The sequence below is a fragment of the Spermophilus citellus genome, assembly GCF_964194105.1.
Source record: "Spermophilus citellus genome assembly, chromosome: 18".
Taxonomy (NCBI): Eukaryota; Metazoa; Chordata; class Mammalia; order Rodentia; family Sciuridae; genus Spermophilus; species Spermophilus citellus.
The window spans coordinates 6,654,508-6,675,706 of NC_138200.1; the positions used below are offsets into that span (position 1 = coordinate 6,654,508).

The 21,199-nt window shown below is 52.8% G+C and overlaps 1 protein-coding gene across 1 annotated transcript; it reads right to left on the reverse strand.

Annotated features, from left to right (window-relative positions):
* Nucleotides 1-6,873: 6,873 nt before the first annotated feature.
* Nucleotides 6,874-14,572, reverse strand: LOC308638371 (sialic acid-binding Ig-like lectin 11). The gene is given in 12 exon segments (XM_081275774.1): nt 6,874-7,588; nt 9,043-9,127; nt 9,413-9,503; nt 9,711-9,995; nt 10,110-10,367; nt 10,462-10,581; nt 10,761-11,024; nt 13,216-13,263; nt 13,588-13,869; nt 14,046-14,445; nt 14,447-14,460; nt 14,509-14,572. Coding segments are annotated over 12 exon segments (2,229 nt in total). The 5' UTR covers nt 14,549-14,572; the 3' UTR covers nt 6,874-7,246.
* Between the last annotated feature and the right edge of the window lie 6,627 nt (nt 14,573-21,199).

The window sequence follows — 21,199 nt, forward strand, 5'->3', positions numbered from 1 at the left end:
ACCTTTGTTGAGTGTGGTGGCACATGCCTGTGGTCCCAGCTACTCAGAAGTCTGAGGCAGGGGTTATCACTTGAGCCCACGAGTTCAAGGCCAGCCTGCACAACATAGCCTGACTCCATGTCAAAAAAAAATATATGTATATATAAATATAGCAGCTCCCAATCCATCTGTTCGTGCTTTCATGCAGACGCCCATCCATTCATCAGTCTTCCACTTGTCCATCCATCTGCCCTCCCACACTCCAAACCTTTCATCCATCCATCCTTCCACCCCACTTCGTCTGCCTTTCCGTCCTTTCATTGTGTGTGTGTTGGGGTGGGGGCGTATCTGGGGATCAGACCCAGGGTCTCATATATGTGAGGCAAATGCTCTACTCCTGAAATATAGCCAGGCCCCTTCCCTCAGTCTCCTCAGTCGTCCATCTGTTATGGTTTAGATTTGGACTATCCTCCAAAGGCTCATGTGTTGAAGGCTTGGTTCCCTAAACAGCCATGTTCAGAGGTGGAAAATTTTAGAAAATGATTGGATCACAATGGCTTGACCTCATCATTCAGTTCATTAAGGATTCATAACTAAATGGATCTTTGGGGAGTGGTGGAAACTGCAGGAGATGGATCCTTGGAGGTGTGCACTTGGGGATTCTATCGAGGCCCTGGCCCCTTCCTCTGTGTATTTTCCAGCCGCTCTGAGTAAGCAACTTGACTCTGCATGAGGTTCTACCTTGCTTCAGATCCAAAGCAATGGACCCAGCCAACCATGGATGAAACCATAACCCAAAATAAATCTTTCCTCCCGTAAGTTGTTTTTCCTCAGCAACAAAAAGCTAACACATCATCCTCTCATTATCTATACAGACTTTTTATACACATACCAAACCAGCCATTCTTCCACTTATCCATCCATATATTCACCCTTCCACCTACCCTTTCATCCATTCATCCATTCCTTGATTTGTGACTCATTTTTCCATTCCCTTTCCCTGCCTGCCCTTTAAATATATATATATATATATTTTTTCAACCTTATTTTACATGTGGTACTGAGAATTGAACCCAGTGCCTCATGCATGCTAAGCAAGCGCTCTATTACTGAGCCACAACCTCACCCCCTCTTCTGCCTTTTATTTTTTATTTATTTATTTTTTTTTTAAAGAGAGAGTGAGAGAGGAGAGAGAGTGAGAGAGAATTTTTAATATTTATTTTTTTTTAGTTCTCGGCGGACACAACATCTTTGTTGGTATGTGGTGCTGAGGATCGAACCCGGGCCTCACGCATGCCAGGCGAGCGCACTACCGCTTGAGCCACATCCCCAGCCCTCTTCTGCCTTTTAATCAACAAATAGTCATCAGGTATTTTGTGTTAGTTAGTTTTTCATTACTACAGCAAAGTACCAGAGGGAAAAAATTGCTTTTTGAAGAAAAGAGATTTAATTAACTCATAGCATAGAGGAATAGAGACAATTCACTTGCTGCTGTGGCCAGGACAGTGAATGAGCCTGTTCTCTCCCCCAGCTCCACCTCAGAATGGACCCTAGGCTTCAAGTTAATCAGACATTAGTGGTGGTTGTGGTGGTATTTTTAAAAAATAATTTTTACAGCAAGAGCCCTCTGAACCCACAGGAAGTGGAGGCACACACTGCATTTCAGGAGGACCTGGCAGGCAGTTGGGGTGGACAATGTCCCTCTGCCTCCTAGTAACCATTTCTCCCTGAAGACACAGTGCTCTCTCACTGTGGAGGCTGAGAAGAGCCCCTCCCAACCAAAAGATAGAAGGTCCTAATCCCTGAACAAATAATATTATTTTCTTTGGGAAAAGAGGTTTTGCAGATGTGTTTTGAGATCCTGAGATGGGTGATTATCCTAGATTACACTGTTGGGCCCTAAATGCCATTATAAATGTCCTTATAAGAAAGAGGTAGAGGGAGATGAGAAAGAGGACCAGGGAAGAAAAGCAACGTAAAGACAGGATGGAGAGAATTGAAGGAGCTGTCTGTACAGTTTCACGTGGCCTGGACATCCACTTTGAACATGCCTAAGCAAGGCTTGGCCACCCCCCACGAAGTTTCTAATTCTCTGGCCCCTCCCATTTAACCCACATGGTCCATCTAGACATCTGCCTCATGTAGCTTCCTCCTGGTGAGTACCTCCAGGTGGGACAGCTACAGACAGCCTACCTGAGTGGCCCCCTGACACCCACACCCATGTGGACCATACAGATGCCACAGTGACCACCTCTCAGGTACTGCGTGAACTCCTGGAACTCATGCCCACCTGCTTTAAAGCCACCCATTAAAACTCCCCTCTAGAAACCAGCTGGGATAATGCCTGGACCCAAGTACAGGAGTTGGCCCACCGATTTGTCTCCCTCCCCACAGGTAATTACTGACTTTGTGTGTGGCCTCCAGGTATGCCCTGGTATAATCTTTATTTCCAACCAGTAACTCTCCACATATTGGAGAACTCTCCACCTTAAGATCCAAAATTGTAACACTGACTTCAAAAGATAGAGACTGGAGGTATACTTCAGTGGTAGAGCACATTGCTAAGCATGCATAGAACCAGTACCAAAAAAAAAAAAAAAGTATAGAGGGACACAGCCACAAGCCAAGAATTGCCAGAAGCCAACTGTTGCAGTAACTCACTCGCAGGTCAGCATGAAAAAGAAAAAAGAAGCAGAGGAAGCCAAGCAGCAGAAGAAAAAAAGCCCCTTTAATTGTATACAGCAGTCTTTTTATAGTATTGTGAACAAAGAAGGCAGCCTTCCAACAGCAATAAATCAGGTCTTTCAGCTAGTTAAACATAGCATACAGAAGTCTTACTTTCTAATCAGAAGTGACCCGCTTCTCATGGCTAATCTACACTTGGCCCAGAGCATGTTGAGCTCTGCTCTTTGTTAAGAACAGATAATAAAATTTTTCTTAGCGCCCTCCTAGCCCACTTGGTAAAAACATCCCGTTTGTGAGCAAGTCCTCCCAAGGACAGCAGACACCTCATTTTCAAGCATGTCCTCTGTTACCTTATCTAAACCTTGAAGGAACCTCTCGTTTGCGAGCAAGCCCCAACAAAGACAACAAAATATCTCGTATGCAAGCATGATTTGCTGTCATCTTATTAGACTTTGACAGAATATCCCATTTGCAGGCAGACTCCATCAAGGGCAATAATAATTACGTTTTCAAGCTCACAGTCACATCTGATTCTCTACACCAACAGAGGCTGGAAGATAAAGGAAAGGATACTCCCCTGGAGTCTCAAGAGAAATGTGACCCTCTGACACTTTGATTTCAATCCAGCAATATTGGTTTTGGAACTCTGTATTCCAGAACGTTGAAATAATACATTACTGGGGCTGGGGATGTGGCTCAAGCAGTAGTGCGCTCGCCTGGCATGCGTGCGGCTCAGGTTCAATCCTCATCACCACATACAAACAAAGATGTTGTGCCCGCTGAAAACTAAAAAATAAATGTTAAAATTCTCTCTCTCTCTCTCTCTCTCTCTCTCTCTCTCTCTGTAAAAAAAAAAAAAAAAAGAATACATTACCATTGACTTAGGCCACTAAATGTGTCACATTTTCTTGCAGCAGTCACAGGAAATCAATACACTGCGCCCTCTGATTCTCAGCCGTGTCAGAGATAGGCAAAGAAAACTGACACGTACTCTGTGACTGGTGTGTGGCTCAGAGATGAACACAGGAGCTGATCAGACCCCGCATCTGAGGACACACTGTCCAAGAACATTCTCCGGAGCTCCCACGAATACCCTCTTGTGGGCTGCTTGGTGGGGTCATCTCAAGGTCTCATCAAAGCACCTGAAATGGAGCCATCTTCAGGCAAGGACACCCTGGTGAGCTCACTGAGCCCTGAATCCCGCCACGCCTGAAGCCAGACCCACCTGGAGTTGTCAGCCTCCAAGAACCAAGACACTGCCCACTTGATTAAAGAGGCTTCTCCATCCCTGGCAACCAAGAATCCCAGATCACCCAGGGAATTCTTTTTTCTTCCCCTGCGCCTGTCTCAGGCTGAGCAGCCTGTCCGTGGCACTTGCTACTGCAGAGCAGGTTCTTTGCTGCAGAACAAATCACCCTAAAAGGTCGGGTCTTGGCTTTGAAATATTTTTCTCTTGAAAAAAGCTTGCTCTTAAGGTGACTGCAGGTAGAATCCCTTCCACAGGAGACTTGAGCGGCGACCGCAGACTCTCAGTGAGTCGGAATTTAGTGGGAAACATCACATTGATGATTTGTGGCATCTCAATGCCACAAATACAGATTTTGGTGGCTCTTGGTGGGAAGTGTGGACGGTGCTGATTCCAAGTGGAAGCCCGGGGTGGACGGCCGGGGGAAGGTGCTGGCTGTGGGGCCACGTTGCACAACACGCCCTTCACACAGCTCCTGACGCCTTCCTGGGGCAGAGGAGGCTTGTCATGAAATTGTCCTTACTGAGCCCTTATAATACAGACCAAGAGCTGGCTGCCCAGCCTGCACAGAGCAGTGCTGTGGCACCGGAAAAAGGAAAAGCTGCGTGTTGAGGGCCACTCATCAGGGACAGAGAGCAAAGGCTGGAACCTGCCTCTCCAGCCACTTGTAACTGAGGAGCTTCTGGGAAGGGGCAGGGAGCAGCTGCTTGTGCTCAGAGGGCAAGAGGGGGAGGTTTTGGGGTCCTCTTGCATAGAAACGGACTGATGCCCTTCCTCTTGACAGGTCACAGGATTCTTTGGGGGGCAGTTTCCATGTTCAGCAGATTCTGAGTTTCTGATGTCTAAAGGTCATTGACCAGCAGAGTGGACTTCTGCCTATGCCCATTCTAGACAAATTGGTTTCAAATCAAATTTGGAGGCGTTTCCTGCAGAGCAGCTTAAGCACTTTGCTATGTAAAGAACTGTATGGCCTGACCCAACTTCCCTTATACTGTTAGAACTGAGCAGCTAAAGGATTTCTTTTAGTTCTTTGTTTTCTTTGAATTTCCACCATGCTATATTTTCAGTCCCATGAGAGAATGCTGGTTTTATTTCCATGAAGCAAAGAACTCATCCTGTAGGCTGATGAAAAGCCTCTTAGTCCCCTCTCTGTTGATATAAATAACAAAACTCCTGAGGCGGGGACTATGTAAAGCAAAAAGCTGTGTTGAGCTCACAGTACTGGAATTTCAAAAGCGTGGCCTGTCTGGAAAGGACCCTATGCACATGGCACCACAGTGGCAGGAGTGTGGGAGAGACAGAGACCTTAGAGAGACTGGAAGCCAGAGAGGGGCCAGCAGGGGTGTGGCTCAGGGGAAGGGCACCTGGCTGGCATATGGGAGGCCCTGGGTTTGATCCCCAGCACTTCAAAAAGGTGGGGAGGGGAGTCAGGCTTACTCTTCTTGGGAAGAGGATTAATCTGCTCTGAGGACAGCACCCATGAGCTAATCCCCTTCAGCAAGCCCCCCCCCCCCCACCTCAGCAGCACCACGCTGTGGACCAAGCTTCCTACATGGGAACCTGGGGACTCTGAAGTCATAGCTGAGCCATAGCCAAGAGTCTCCCAAAATGTTAGACTTCATTGCTTGCTTGCTTTTCTTCTTTCTTTCTTTTCTTCTTTTCTTTCTTTTTTTCTGGTCCTGGAGATTGAACCCAGGGGTGCTTTACCACTGAACTGCATCCCAGGCCCTTTTCAATTTATGTTTGGAGACAGAGTCTCACTAACTTACTCAGGGCCTCTCAAAATTGCTAGGGCTGCCCTCAAACTAGTGATCCTCCTGCCTCAACCGCCACACTCACTAGGATTATAAGTGTGCATCCCCTCACCTGGCAAAAAATCTTGATGTAAATTAATCTATGGAGTTAAGTCTTTCATTTCTTATTTATAGTTTCTAATAGTTTGTTTTTTATCAACTGGATCTTACATATAACGAGAACAGGGGTGGGGTTGTGGTCAGTGGTAGAGTGCTCACCTAGCATGTATGAGGCACTAGGTTTGATGCTCAGTACCACATAAAGTTAAATAATAAAGGTACAGTGTCCATCTACAACTAAAAAATATTAACAAAAAAGAACAGACAGCAGGGTGAGTGCTACATTGTTGACGAGAAATTTCAGATGTGATAAAGAAATGGTTGATGAAAAATGTGTTTCTTCCGGTGTCCAGGCTGTTCTTCAGAGGAACATTATTTAGAAGGGGAAAAGACAGTCTTGATATCCTCTAACACGTGGTTGTAGTAATCACCATGACTGGTTTTGTAAAAGACTTTATCCTTTACAGAATTCAGTATTTTATGGGAGGATACTGACTGCTGTAGCAGGATGGGAAAGTTGGAATCACCAAGTGTCCTCTTGAAAAGAGGAACAAAACTTGACAAGAATGTTCTTTTTGGTCATGGACACCATTGTGAAAAGTCATTGACCAAGGGCTGGAGTTGTGGCTCAGTGGCAGAGCGCTTGCCTAGCACATGTGAGGCATTGAGTTGGATCCTCAGCACCACATAAAAATAAATTAATTAAATGAAGGTATGAAATACAAGTCATTGGCCAAGACGTGCAGTGTCCTCCTGAGGGGAGGAGCGCTGGTGAGCCTTGGCCAGGGAAGCTGAGGAGTGGCAGCCAGGTCCTTCACTTGCTGCTAGCACACGTTGGAGCCCCAGCTCATGACGCCAATGTCCACTGTGCCTTCTCACTAAAGAAGGCACAATGGGAAAGAAGAAAAGGAGGAATGACCGCGGGAGGACTGTGTCACACTGTGTGTGGAGCACAGACTGCAAGTGCAAGGGAATTTATATGCCAATTCAGCAAAAGAAGTGGAGAGGGAGAGCCAAACCCACAGGGCAATGGAGCTCAGCAAGAGAGGAGCGGTTTACACACTTGCAATTTATTCCAGATGAACAGGAGGAGAGGTGGGGCTGCAGGAAGCAGCTGTGGAGATGGGCATGTGGGGTAAGGAGGGACAAGGTGTCCCCCTAGCAGTTCACATGCCTGGAGGCCAGAAGGGAGAAGCAGGTGAGCAGGGGACAGCCCGACGGAGCTCTGGGGGCACTGGGAAGCAGGGGCATCCTGCAGGGTGCACCCCAACTGGGCCAGGATGATAGACCTGGTGGGCTCCACACTAGTGCGCTGCCCTGGGAGTGAGTTCTGGGCAACGACCTCTCAGCAGACACAGTCCTTTGGGGGCTTGAGGCATTTCGTTCTTGATGACCCAGGATAGTCCTGTGCGTTAGGTTGATGGGATTTATTTTACAGAGGAGGAAGGTGAGGAGTGAAGTCATTTGCTCAAAGTGGGGCTCCTCACTGGTGATGGGGATGAAACTGGGGCTCCTGTTCTGCCCAGCACCAGGATGGGGCATCCTCTCTGCCTCTGCTGCTCCATGTCCTAGCAATTGTCCCTGATGTCTCTCTCCCCAGGACACTAGGGTGCTCCTGGAGGCCGTCATTGCAGATCTCCATCTCTGAGTATTCTGTCCTGCTGGTGGCCTCCTGCACCTTGGGCTCTCGAGACTCCAACTCCAAGAAGGTGCAGAAGTCGTAATGAAGCTCCTGGGGCTCCAGCTCCTCACTCACAGGCAGTGTGGCCTCAGCAGGGGTGGGATCATGTGAGGGGCTGTCCCACCAGGATGCATCCTTGGGACCCTGAAGTAGGGCAGGAGTTGGGATCCAATGAGGATGACGGGGCTGGGAAAGAGAGAGGAGGACCCACAAGCCAACCCTTAAATGAGCGTTTAGTCGCCTCTGTTCACCCCACAGAGACAGACTGGGGTCCCTGCTCTCGTCCACCCAGTCCTGTTCCCTCAGTGCCGTGGGATTGCGTGCACCTGGTGCTCGGTCAGTGCCCATTTCAGAAGCCTTCACAGAATCCACGAGGAACACTCATGGGCCCAGTTACCAGCTGGAGAAAAGGGGCTAAATAACCATTTCCAAACATAACTAATGAGTGGTCAGCAGGGTTCCTGGCCAGGTCTCTCTGAGTCCAGCGCCCTGTGCCCAGGGGCAGAGCGCCCCCCACAGCAGCCCTGCATATTGCACGGGCACCTGAGCAGGCACCTTCCTGGCCTCGCCCAGTTTGCAGTGGGGAAGGACAAGCAGACAGAGCAGTCACCTTCTTAGAGACACCTTCAAACAGCAAATGTGACAAGGTGCACAAGAATGGGCGGGGCCAATGGGCAGGCCTTAGCACAGGCCCGGATGACCTCAGGGCTCACGCAGCATTTCAGAGGCCAGGCAGGCAAAGGGACCTGGGCAGCATGCCATGAGCCCACGAAACAAAGGCTACTGTGCCTTGGAACTCATCTTGCCCAGATTAGGGGTGGACTCTTTGCACCCAGCTCCTGGGAGGGATTATCTTCCCTCAGGCCCCGCCTGACAGAAGGATCTGCATTCCCCTGGGAACCCCAGGCCAGACGGGTTGACCTACGCTGACCTATGCTAATGGTGTGAGTTATGGTGGCCACGTAGGGTCATGTGGCATCAGTTTGATCATTGAAGGAGCTAGACACCAGTGACTGAGGCCAGCCACATAAGTGCTAGTATCAATGTGACCAGCCCCTAGTGGAGCCTTGGATGCCAAGGCCGGGTGGAATTGCTGGTGGCAACACTGCTACCTGCTGTCAGGCTCTGGCCCTGGAGGTGAGGTGCTGTTGGAGAGACTCCAATGGGACAGGGCCACTGGGACCTCCTGTCGCCCACCCCACCCCTGTGCCTCTTGCTTCACAGCTGATGTCAGGCTTGGAACACGTGAGGCTTCCAGCAGAGCGTGGCCGTTTGGGGGATATTTCTGTGGCTCCCTGCCTTGCTGAGGAGTGAGGAGAAGGGAAGGGGTGAGGGGTTCAGAGAGAAATGAAGAGACGGAGTGGAAGGGGCTGAACTGAGCCCAGGCAGTGGGTGGTCGGACCCGGGTGGCCATGGCCTTGGGAGCAGGGAAGGGGCTTGGCTGGGAAGTTCCAGGACACTAGACTGGGACTGGGGCCGTGTTGGAGGGGAACAAGGAGCAAAGCCTATTTGCCATAATGAGTCCCCAGGCTGTCCAGAGGTTCTGGCCCGGCCACCTGGGGGGGGGGGGGCTGGAGGACAGGGGGACCCTCACTCACCCCACAGACAGGGCCCAGGTCAACGGGGGCGTCCTGATGTGCAGTTCCTGTCGGGCTGGCAGCTTTCTTCCTGCAGGTCTTTAACCTGAAGGAGGAGACTGGGACACTCAGCCACCTGTGGGCTCAGACCTTGGGGTGGACGTCGGTGGACCCTGCTAAAATCGCCTAGAAAGCCTACCAAGGCCCAGGAGTCAGGGGACATGTCTCACTGGGTGACGCCTGGGAATGGGCAGGGCACAGACCCCTGCTCTGATCGTCTGGCCAAGGCCACTCACAGGCACTGGCCTGTCAGACCCTCCAGTGGGGCCTGTGGGGTCCTGGGGATGCGCCCTCCCTCCAACCTGGCATCCTGCCCAGGAAGAACACGCACCAGGAGACGAGGCAGGCACAGAGGGAGAGCAGAGCGGCCCCAGCAGCAGCCCCCAGCGTCCCCAGCAGGGCTCCCCTGAGCTCTGGCTTCCCTGCAGGCAAGTGGGGATCATGGTGAAGCCCTCTGAGCCCCAGAACCCCGTCCTCCCCCGACACACCTGGAGCCCTTCACCCCCAAACAGCCCAAGAAGGAGTCCTCTGTCCACCCCTTCCTTCCAGGCTCAGCCATGGCCCCAGCCCTGTCCTTGGTCACTCCTCAGATCCACCTCCCTAAACCTCAGCCCCCACAGGCCCCTGACCTGGCAGCAGCAGGACAGTGGCACTCTGGGTGCCCTGGGCGTTCTGGGCCTCACAGCTCAGCCTGAGGTCGGAGCTGAGCGCCCCGTGCAGGCTCAGGGAGCTGTTGGCCCAGGGCCCCGCTGAGCTGGAGGTGACCCTGAGGGAGGCATTGCTGCTGTTCCCCTCCAGCAGCCCCTCCCCCAGCCGCCAGTGCAGGAAGGGGGGCGGCCAGGCGTGAGAGGAGCAGCTGCAGAGCAGAGCCTGGGTCTCCCAGGAGCAGGAGGGTCCCAGCAGCCTTGGGGGGTCTGAGGAGCAAGGAGAAGAGTCAGCAGATGCCACCTCGTCCCAACCCCAGAAGGGTCAGCAGATGCCACCTCGTCCTGACCCCAGGCGTGCCCTCCCACCCCTCCCGTACTCACAGTGCACAGAGAGGCTCAGGGAGAGGTGCTGGGTGCCCAGCGGGCTGCGGGCATGGCAGGTGAATTCTCCTCCATGCTCTGTCTGCACCAGGGGCAGCTCCAGGACCCCAGGGTCTGAAAGCCACTCAGGGCTCAGGGTCTGCGTCCCCCAGGTCCAGCTCAGCCTGGCTGGGGGGATGCTGTGAGTGACACAGACCAGGCGCAGGCTTTGGCCCTCCAGGATTGGGAGGGACGTGCCATTCCTGATGACTTCTGTGACTAGGGAAGGGAAGAGGCAGAACTGACCTGTGGCCCCGTCACCTGGGCCCGCATCAGGGCACCCAGAGGCCCTGCTTCCTCTTGCCCTTCCTACCTGTCCTATTTTCTTGGGAAACCGTCACCCTCAGGTCCTCTGGAGGATCTGCAATGGAGACAGGAACCAGCTCCATGTGGGCTGGGGCTTCCCTCTGGGCAGAGGATCCAGCCCAGGAGACTGAGGTGGTGGGAGGGCAGAATCATGTGCTGGGTCCCCACACTGACTGCCCAATGGTCTAGCAGGACAGAAGCCTGTGCCAGGGCCCTGGGGTTCTAGGCCCCCCAGAGCTCTGAGACCCTGTCATGGCCCCTGCCCCTCCTCTGCTCCCCTCCCAGGGACCTTCTGGACACACTCACACTGCACAGAGAGGTCCAGCGTGCCCTGCTGGGAGCCCAGCCTGTTCTCTGCTCGGCAGGTGTAGAGCCCCGAATCTCCAGGCTTCACCACGGGCAGCTCCAGCTCCAGGGTTCTGGGGCCCAAGGGGCAGGACCAGGAGAGGACTCTGTCCTCCAGGACCCAGCTCAGAGTGGCCGGGGGATGGCTGTGAGCAGCACAGAGGAGCCGCAGGAACTGGCCTTTCTGGACTTCCAGATGTGAGAAGTTTCCCTGGGCCACTGGGGCTGGAGACGGACAGACAGAGACAGACACACACAGAGCTGAGCCTGGCCTAGGGTTCTGAGGCCCTGGGCCTCTGTCTTTCAAAGCAGCTTTGTCCAGTTAAGATCACACACCATACAATGGCACTGACAGACCACGGCAGGTCAACAGTCCCATGGCTCTTGCGTGTTCAGATCTGGGTCACCACAATGCTAGCGCGTTCCCACCACGCCAAGAGGAAACCCCCCACGCCAGCCCTTGCCCAGCCCTTCCATCCCCAGCCTAAATACACAAAGCCACTGTCTCTGGATTTGCCTTCGCAGGGTGCTACATTCCACAGAATCCCATGTGTGTGGTGCACTGTGTCTGGCTGGCTTCTCTCCCTCAGCACCATGTCTCCAGGGTCATCATGTACAGTGCCTGCCAGAGCCTGGCTCTCCTTTAGGGCTGAGCTCTATCCCACCATCTGAATCCACCACATTAGTGCATCCATCCATCAGTCGATTGACAACTGGGTTGTTCCTTGATTTCTTGAGGCTGTGGTCCTTGTCCACATTAACCACCCATGAGCCTGTCCACTGTTGAAGTATCCAAAACCCAATCATCATTCCTCCAAGGCTCTGGGGGCTGATCTCCACCTGCTCCTCTCTGTCCCCCCAGGCTGATATACCACTCCTGGAGGAGAAGGGGCTGTTGAGACTCCCTCCCACAGTGACACCCAGCAACTGTTCCTCTTGTCAGAGGGGAATTGAGTGCTGGTTTCTGGGGTGTTCTTCCAGAGCTCTTTCTTTGTCTTCTGGTAATGGGCATGAATGAGCCCCTTTATTTTTTATTTTCAGACACAATCTCCCTAAGTCCCCCAGGCAGCCTCACACTTGTAATCCTCCTGCCTCTGCCTCTGAGCTGCTAGGATTATTGGCATGATCAGTGCACCGGGCTCCAGAGCTCTTCTACAGCAGCATTCCCGAGGGGTGTGGTGAGTTTCCTTCCTGATTTGGCTCCTAGACATAACACCTAGGGTCCCGTTACTCAAGGACTGTCTCTGAAGCATCGAGTCCTCTGCATGGAAATCCCCAGGAGCCAGTTACAAAGTTAGACCTCAGCCCTGCCTGGACCTCCCGAGGCAGCTGTGGAGAGTTCCTAGGAGCTCCAGGCAGGGTGGGTACAGGTTCACAGGGACATGTTCCCAGAGGCATTATCAGGAAACTAACCCTCGTGCGCAGCCCCGGTGGACTGGGCTAGTGAATTGTGGACCACAGGTGAGGACACGCAGTAATGACCACCACAGGCTACGTGGATGGTCCTTGAGAACACGAGGTGGGGTCACATCAAGAGAGTCAAGACACTTAGGATCCTGCAGCGGCACCCAGCCAAGTGGCACTTGTACAGGGACCCTCAGAGCAGCACAAAGGTGGAACCACCCTGGAGACCCTGAGCTGAAGCATGGTAAAGCCAGTGTGCCCCTTCCAGCCACGGGACGTTCTCCAGCCACGGGGAGGAGAGCAGTCCTGGCCCAGGTACAGGAAACCTTGCGGCCATGTGACAAGCCACACACAAGAGGGGTGCACTGTGTGACGGCCTTTAGTGGTAGGGTCCCCAAGAGGCAGAGCATAGCGATAAGGGACGACGAGGGGCTGCCAGGCCTGGAGGGGACAATCGGGGGTGCGGGCCAGGCACGGGGCTCTCTGTACCGTGAAGAGTGTGCTCTGGCCTTGGAGGGGCTGGTGGCAGCACCACACCATGAGTGCACCAAAGGCCACCTCTGTGTCACTCGAAGACGGTTGGCGCTGTGTTGCAGGAATCTCACCTGCACGGAGGAGGTGAGGTCGGAGAGTGGTGCATGTGTGTGCGCCCTGGTTACTTACACCACGGAAGGAAAAGAGGGCAAACTAAACCCTGTGGGAGATTCAGGTGTATTGGGTAAAACTATGAGGAAATACGGGGACAGCAGGAGACAAGCAGTGGCCTGGGGTCCTCGAGGGAGAGGCGGGGGTGAACACGAGGCCTTTGGGTGCCTCCAGGGCCTGTGTTCTCACCTACCCGGGTGGGCAGCGTCAGGGCGCTTGTGCTGTGAGCCTCCTGCTAACTGCACGTGGTGAATGGAAGAGCTGAGGGTCCCTCCAGAGGGAGCCTCCCTGGGGTGGCTGCTGCGGGCTCGGCTCCCTGCTGGCTGACACCTGTCCCCGCCCAGCCCCAGAGGGACACCCCGCCTACCTGGGTCACCTGCTCCGGAGATGCTGATGGTCAGGTTCTGAGGAGCATCTGGACAGAGAGACCCCATGAGGGCCGCATGCACCGCTGGCCTGCGCTGCTCCCCAGGAGCCGTGGAAATGAAAGAGGAAGCAGCACCCAGCAGGCCCGTGGCCTTCAGGACCCAGGCTCAGCAGCCTCTCTCAGTCTGTCCCAGCTGCTCTGACTCTCCACAGCTGTGACCCAGCCACTCCCCAGAGGTCCCCCCTCCTGGCCCCGTTGCCTTGTGGTCAGGGTTTCCCACACCAACACAGGGGGACGCAGACATTCAGACCCCGGCACCCTCCCCACCCTCCGCCCCCACACAGCAGCCCAGTGCCCTGGCACAGCACTCACAGGACACATTGAGCTGCACAGTTCTGTTTGAAGACACGCCAGCCCTGGGGAAGGTCACTCGGCAGGAGAGGTAGGTGCCATGGTCCTCGGGGTGGGGCGTGAGCAGGATCTCCGAGGTGGAGGGCTCCAGGCCTGACCCTGCTGCTCTCAGGGCAGTCCCAGCCCAGGAGATACGGGGGGCCGTGGGCCAGTCACAGGCCCCAGGCATGGAGCATGTCACGTGGCTGAGGTGGCCCGACTGCAGGGGCTCCTGGATGCGGATGTCTGGGGTTTGGGTCAACTCTGGGGAGGAGAGAGGGACACACCAGATCCAAGAGGGGACCCGTGTATGCCTCTGAGACAGACACCCCAATCCTGAACCACCTGGGCTCCACTGCCCCCTCAAGACCAGGGTCTCCCCAGACCCTGGCGCCCCTCCCTACCCATGTTGCTGCTTGTTCCTGGGCACTTGTCCTCACCTGTGACAGTCAGGGTGAGCAGGTTACTTTCGTAACTGTGATTCACAGCTCCTTGCTCTAGATGAAAAAAGTATGTTCCACTGTCGTCCTTCCGGACCTCGGAGATGCTCAGGGAGCAGTCGTTAGCCTGGGGGTCTCCGAGGAGCCGGAAATGAAGTTTGTTCTTCACTTTTGCTTCCTTGTCTGGGTTGTTTGTGGCCACGAGATCATTGTTTTCTGGATCAGGTTTGGAATTCTTCTTTGTCTTGTACCAGGAGCCATAGGTAGGTGTGGAGTGCTTCTGGCCAGCCTTGGGGTAGGAGAAGGAGCAGGACACAAGCACACACAGGCCCTCCTGCACTGTCACCGCCTCTTGCATCTGCAGCCAGGAAGACTGATTCTTCTGCAGGGACCCTGGGGGGACACAGAAGCTCAGCTGCAGTCCCAGCCCACACCTAGGCTCCCTGGTCCTCAGCCCACTCACCTGCCCCCAACTGAAGCAGCAGCAGGGCCAGGAGCAGCATCTTGGGGCTTGGAGGACTGTCCTGTCCTGGGATCCTCTGGCCTCTGGCTCTGCCTCTTTGAGAGGACACTCCTTAGGAGGCCAGGGGGAGGGCAACTGACCACCACAGTAGAGGAACCTCAGCAACAAGTGCCCTGGTTTCACAGTCTCCTTTTCATAAAAGTGGGCTGAAGGGCAGGAGGCCTGAGCCTCAAGTGGGAAGGACCCTCCAGCCTCTGCCTCAGGGCAGGAGTTCCTGCCTCACAGGGGAACCCTGTGTGGTGGCCCCAGGGACAGCGATGGGGCTGCCTCACTCCCTCACTCCCTCACTGCCCAGGTGGACCTCTGCTCCATGCAGGCAAAGAGCAGAGCATGACCCCCATCTCCTGCCATAGGGCTCCCCTTCGCTGCCTCCAACCTGAGTCCCCATCTTGCATGCTCCCCAAGGGCCCTGGCTCCCCTGCGTACTCAGGGATATTTTGGGGTGCCGCTGCTTTGGGTTTGCTCTGAGTTTGGGAGGTGCTGGGGTGGAACCCAGGGCCCATTTGTGCTAGGCAGGCACCCCACGCTGAGCCACCCTCCCAGGGCTTGCGCCTTTGCTTTGGGCACTGGAGGGCTTCAGGATCCTCCCTCCACGTGGCTTCAGGGCACGACCACTGCCCACCCCCAAACTTCTCTTCACCTCTTCTGCTGAGGAGCTGGTTCTCCCCAGTGACAGGAGGCTTTAGCAGCTTTCCCTTCCCAGAGCTTTCTAGGGGCCCAGCTGTGCCACATCAGGGATGGAGGGAGCCGCCCCAGCCTGTGTCAGCAGGAATGTACCCGTGTCTGCCCCTGTCAAGGCCCACGAGTTACCCAGGTTGTGGTTCCTCTTAGAGCGGAGATGCCTCATACCAACGTTCCCAAGGTTGCCAGAGTGACGTTTGTCCCAGTGGATCCTGGCTACTTCCGGTGCACTGTGTCCATGGCTCACGGGGCTCTGAAATTCATCTTTCACAGCCTGGATGGCTTGTCATGGCCAAGAATGGACAGCACAATGGGAACCCAAGGCCTCCCCCTCCCCAGTCTCACTCTGTTGATTCCTTTTTTGTTTTGTTTTGTTGTTGGTGGTAGTGGGGGTTACCAGCGATTGAACCCAGGCGTGCTTAAACACTGAGCCACATCCCCAGCCCTATTTTGTGTTTTATTTAGAGACAGGGTCTCACTGAGTTGCTTAGTGCCTCGCTGTTGCTGACGCTGGCTTTGAACTCATGATCCTCCAGCCTCAGCCTCCCAAGCCACTGGGATTACAGATGTGTGCCACCATGCCTGTCTTGATTCTTATTTTTTATTTAGAGACAGGGTCTTGCTAACTTGCTTAGGTCCTTGCTAAGCTGCTGAGGCTGGCTTTGAACTCATGAACCTCCTGCCTCAGCCTCCTGAGCCGCTGGAATTACAGGTGGGCATCACCCATGCCCAGCCTTCCACTGAACCTTGGGGGTTTGGTGGAGGAAGATAGGGTAGGCTGAATGCACTTCTCACACCTTCTCAAGCGCCTGTGATTTGTCATTCCTGTGCTGACCTTGGTCACCTGGCTGAGGTCGTGTGTTCAGACTCCTCCTCTGTAAAGCTCCCTCTTTCCCCTTGTCATACTGACCTCTCTGTAAGGAGGTCACGTGTGCAGCGCCCCCTTAAGGGATGGGGAGTCGTGCCACTCCTCCTTGAGGAATATAACATACAATTTGCCATCTCAAAATTTTGAAACGTGGGGGCTGGGGATGTGGCTCAAGTGGTAGCGCGCTCGCCTGGCATGCGTGCGGCCCGGGTTGGATCCTCAGCACCACATACAAGATGTTGTGTCCGCCGAAAAACTAAAAATAAATAAATAAATAAATTTTGAAACATACAGTTCTCTGGCTCTAAGCACTGCTACCTAGTTGCAGAACTTCCTATCACCCCTAAAGAAAACCTAGTGCTTGTTAAGTGGCCAAGTCTCCTCCCAACAGGCAACAAAAATCCATTTCTGTCTCTAGAGTTATGACTTACCTAATCCTGACATTTCACATGAGTGGAATTATGTCATATTTGTCTGACTTCCTCCACTTAATATAGTGTTTTTCAGTTTTATAATATTCTAGCATGTATCAAATGTCATTCCATTTAAAAATTTTTTTAATTTGTCCTAATTAGTTGTACATGACAGCCGAACGCATTTTGACACATCATACATAAATGGGGTATAAGTTCTCACTCTTCTGGCTGTACATACTTACACAGGTCATGTAATCATATATGCACATAGGGTAATAATGTCTGATTCATTCTACTATGATTCCTGCCGCCATGCCCCCTCCTCTCCCTTCACTCCCCTCTGTCTGGTCTAGAGTACCTCTATCTCCCTAACTTATTGTGAATTGGCATCTGAAATCGGAGGAAAACATTTGACCTTTGGTTTTTGGGGATTGGCTTACTGTGCTTGTCATATCCAGTCCACCCATTTACTGGCAAAGCCATAATTTCATTCTTCTTTAAGACTGAGTAATACTCCATTATGTATATATACCACATTATTTTTACCTATTCATCCGTTGAAGGACATCTGGGTGGGTTGCATAGTTTAGCTATTGTGAATTGAGCTGTTAGAAGCATTGATGTGGCTACGTCACTGTCATATGCTGATATTAAGTCTTTGGGATGAACGGGTAAAATGGTGGTTCCATTCCAAGTTTTCTGAGGAATCTCCATACTGCTTTCCATATGGTTGCACCAATCTGCCACCCCACCAGCAATGTATGAGCGGACCTTTTTTGCCACATTCTTGTCAACATTTATTGTTACTTCTAATCTTGATCATTGCCATTCTGACTGGAATGAGATGGAATCTCAGTGTAGTTTTGGTTTGCATTTCTCTAATTGCTAGAGATTTTGAACTTTTTTATTTTCATACATTTGTTGATCAATTGAATTTCTTCTGTGAAGTGTCTGTTCAGTTCCTTATCCCGTTTATTGATTGGGTGATTTGTGGTTTGGGCGTTACGTTTTTTGAGTTCTTTACATATCCTGAAGAGTAATGCTCTATCTGAGGTGTGTGTTGTGGGAAGCCACTCCAAGAGCCCGCACCTTTAAGTCCTGATGCACCACGGGGATCTGAAAGATCACTTAGTCTGGCGCCTAGTGCCATGACTCCTGACTCAGTCTTTTCCCTCACTCAGATAATAAGGTGTGGCCCTGGGAGTGGCCCTAGGAGTAGGCAGCACACAGAGGGGTTGTGCTACACTCCTCTGTTCCCTTGTAATCCTACCCCTTGCCTCATTTGAGTGGCTTCTCCCCCATGAGAGGGTTCAGCACGTGCTCCTCTCTCTCCCTTTCCATGGACCCCTAAGGTCGGAGGAGCCGTCACAGGACCCAAAGAAAAAGGTATTTCTCTGTGTGATTATTTCATGCAGCCCAGGTCACCTGGAGTGACCCTGAGTGTTCTAGTTGGAACGCCACAGTGTGTGGTAAAGGTTTTCTCCCATTCTGTAGGCTCTCTCTTCGCGTTACTGTTTCCATTGCTGAGAAGAAGCTTTATAGTTTGATTCCATCCCATTTATTGACTCTTGATTTCACTTCTTGTGCTTTAGGAGTCTTGTGAAGATTTGGGCCTGCTTTGTCTTCTATAGGCACAAGGTCTCTAAAATGTGGAATGTGTCATTCTTGCGCCAGGGCCATGCTGATCTCTGTATTGTTCCAGTTTCGACATATGTGCTGCTGAAACAAGCACTTCATTCCTTTTTATGGCTGAATAATATTCCATTCTACAGATAGAATGTTGATGACATTTTGTTGATGACTTTTCTTTTTTTATTTGTTTGGTTTGTGGTGCTGGGGATATAACTGAGGAGCCGGAGCCCCGGTGTATTTTTTATTGATTTCTTAATGTCCCATCCCTTAGAGTTGAAGAGTCTTGGAGGTAGGCAGTTCAGACTCTCAGATGGTGCCCAGGTGAGGGATAAGGTGAGGAGGGACCAAGCAGCTATCTGGGGGTGGAGGACGTGGAGCCGAGGTACCAAGCACCAGCCTCCACATGGACTCTATTATCCCAACAGACTTTACTTAAAAAACACAAATTCTAAGATAAAATTATTAAGAGTTTCAAGTTGGTAACCTCAGAGCTTTCAACCCCACTCCTGAAGCTCTTCTGAATGCTAGCCCCTGAGAGGCTGCCAAGCTTCTCCCTGGGCAGCCGGAGCCGAGAGTGCAAGATGGAGGGGGGCCAGTGGCCAGGGGCAACATCCAGGGCAGGGGCCTGGTGGGTGCTGGGTATGCGGAGGTGAGCCCTCTGCAACAGGACTTGTTCTCCAACAGGACGGGGGTGGGGGGGGTGGGGGGGTGTACTGCCTGTTTCCCCTGCCAGCCCCACTCTCAGGAGCTCTTGCCCAGGGGCTGAGCCAGAATAGGTCCTGCATGCCTGAGCCCAGTCCTTCCTGGTGCCAACAGCTTGAAAGAGGAAGTCAGAAGAGAGGATCTTTCAGGCACTGCTTTGCATGAAAATGGGCTCATGGCATGCTGCCCAGGTCCCTTTGCCTGCCTGGCCTCTGAAATGCTGCGTGGGCCCTGAGGGCATCCGGGCCTGTGCTAAGGCCTGCCCATTGGTACCGCCCATTCTTATGCATCTGAGAAACTAATGTGACTCCATTTTAAAAAATAAATAAGTAATAGCAGCTTCTACCTCAAGGCCTGTCCTAAGGAAGGGGGCTTACCCTTGTCCTTGGAAAAACCCACAGAGCACTTCTTTTTTTTTAATATTTATTTCTTTTAGTTGTACACAATGCCTTTATTTTTATTTATTTATTTTTATGTGGTGCTGAGGATCGAACCCAGGGCCTCGCATGTACCAGGCAAGCACTCTACCGCTGAGCCACAACCCCAGCCCCCACAGAGCACTTCTAAGCACATACCCACCCTGCTGAGTTGTTCGTCTGTAAATAACAGGAGAGGTCTGAGGCGCCAGGTGTCCCTGACTCAGTTAGGCTAGGTGAGGACCCATAGCAACCCCCCTAGCAACCTCCAATCAGCATAAGACGGAAAATACCTGGGATGCTGGGATGCCAGGTGACCTCCAAATAGTTTATGGTGGTTGATAACATGTTGGGAAACCATGTAGTTCAGCACATACTCCCCTCATGGCCTAAACCAATCAGTTCAAAAGAATCCCCCTCTTGTACTAACCAATCACCCCTACCCAACTTGTTCCCGCCAGTGAATGTGCTATCAATGTTAAGAGTTGTTGTTTGATTTTCCCACAGTATAGAATGATTTGCTGTGTGATGTTGTGATGCATAGAGTATCCCCCAAAACCTATAAAATCTCACTGAACAAAGGACCGGGACTCACTCCCTGGGACCACTGCGTCAAGGATGGTTGTGAGTCCAGGCTCGAGGTTGCAATAAAGACTCTTGTGTGATTGCATCGGATTCGGCTCCTGGAGTCTATTGGGGTCCCACGAATCTGGCATAACACATCTTGTCACATTTTGCTGTTTGACGGTGTCTTCAAGATGGCTACTGCTCTGTCTGCTTGTCCTTCCCCACTGCAAACTGAGTGAGGCCGGGTGGGTGCCTGCTCAGGGGCCCGTGCAATATGCAGGGCTGCTGCGGGGGGCGCTCTGACTCCGGGCTCAGGGCACTGGACTCAGAGAGACCTGGCCAGGAACCCTGCTGACCACTCATTAGTTGTGTTTGGAAATGGTTATTTAGCCCCTTTTCTCTAGCTGGTAACTGGGCACATGAGTGTTCCTTGTGGATTCTGTGAAGGCTTGTGAAACGGGCAGTGACCGAGCACCAGGTGCACGCGATCGCACGGCACTGAGGGAACAAGACTGGGTGGACGAGAGCAGGGACCCCAGTCCGTCTCTGTGGGGTGAACAGAGGCGACTAAATGCTCAGTTGGGGGTTGGCTTGTGAGTCCTCCTTGCTCTTTCCCAGCCCTGTCATCCTCATTCCATCCCAACTCCTGCCCCACCTCAGCATCCCAAGGATGCATCCTGGTGGGACAGCCCCTCACATGGTCCCATGCCTGCTGCCACGCTGACCATGAGTGAGGAGCCAGAGCCCCAGGAGCTGCACTATGCCACCCTCAGCTTCCTGGAGCTCAAGCCTCGAAAGCCCAAGGTGCACGAGGACACCAGCAGGACAGAATACTCAGAGATCAAGATCTGCAATGGCGGCCTCCAGGAGCACCCAGATGTCCTGGGGAGAGAGACATCAGGGACAATTGCTAGGTCAGCAGTTTTCCATGTGAACAGGACATGGAGCAGCAGAGGGGACGTCCCGCCCTGGTGCTGAGCAAAACAGAAACCCCACTTTCAGCCCCATCACCAGTGAGGAGCCCCACTTTGAGCAAATGACTTCACTCCTCACTTTCCTCCTCTGTAAAATAGACCCCATCAACCTAACTCACAGGACTGTCCTGGGCCATTAAGAACGAAATGCCTAAAGCCCCAGAGGACTGTGTCTGTACAGAGACCATCGCCCAGAACCCCCTCCCAGTGCAGTACACTAGTGTGGAGCCCACCAGGTCTGTCACCCTGGCCCAGGTGGTTGGCACCCTGCAGGATGCCCCTGCTTCCCAGAGCCCCCAGAGCTCCGTCTGGCTCTCCCTCAGGTTCCCATTGTGCTGTCCATTCCTGGCCATGACAAGCCATCCAGGCTGTGGA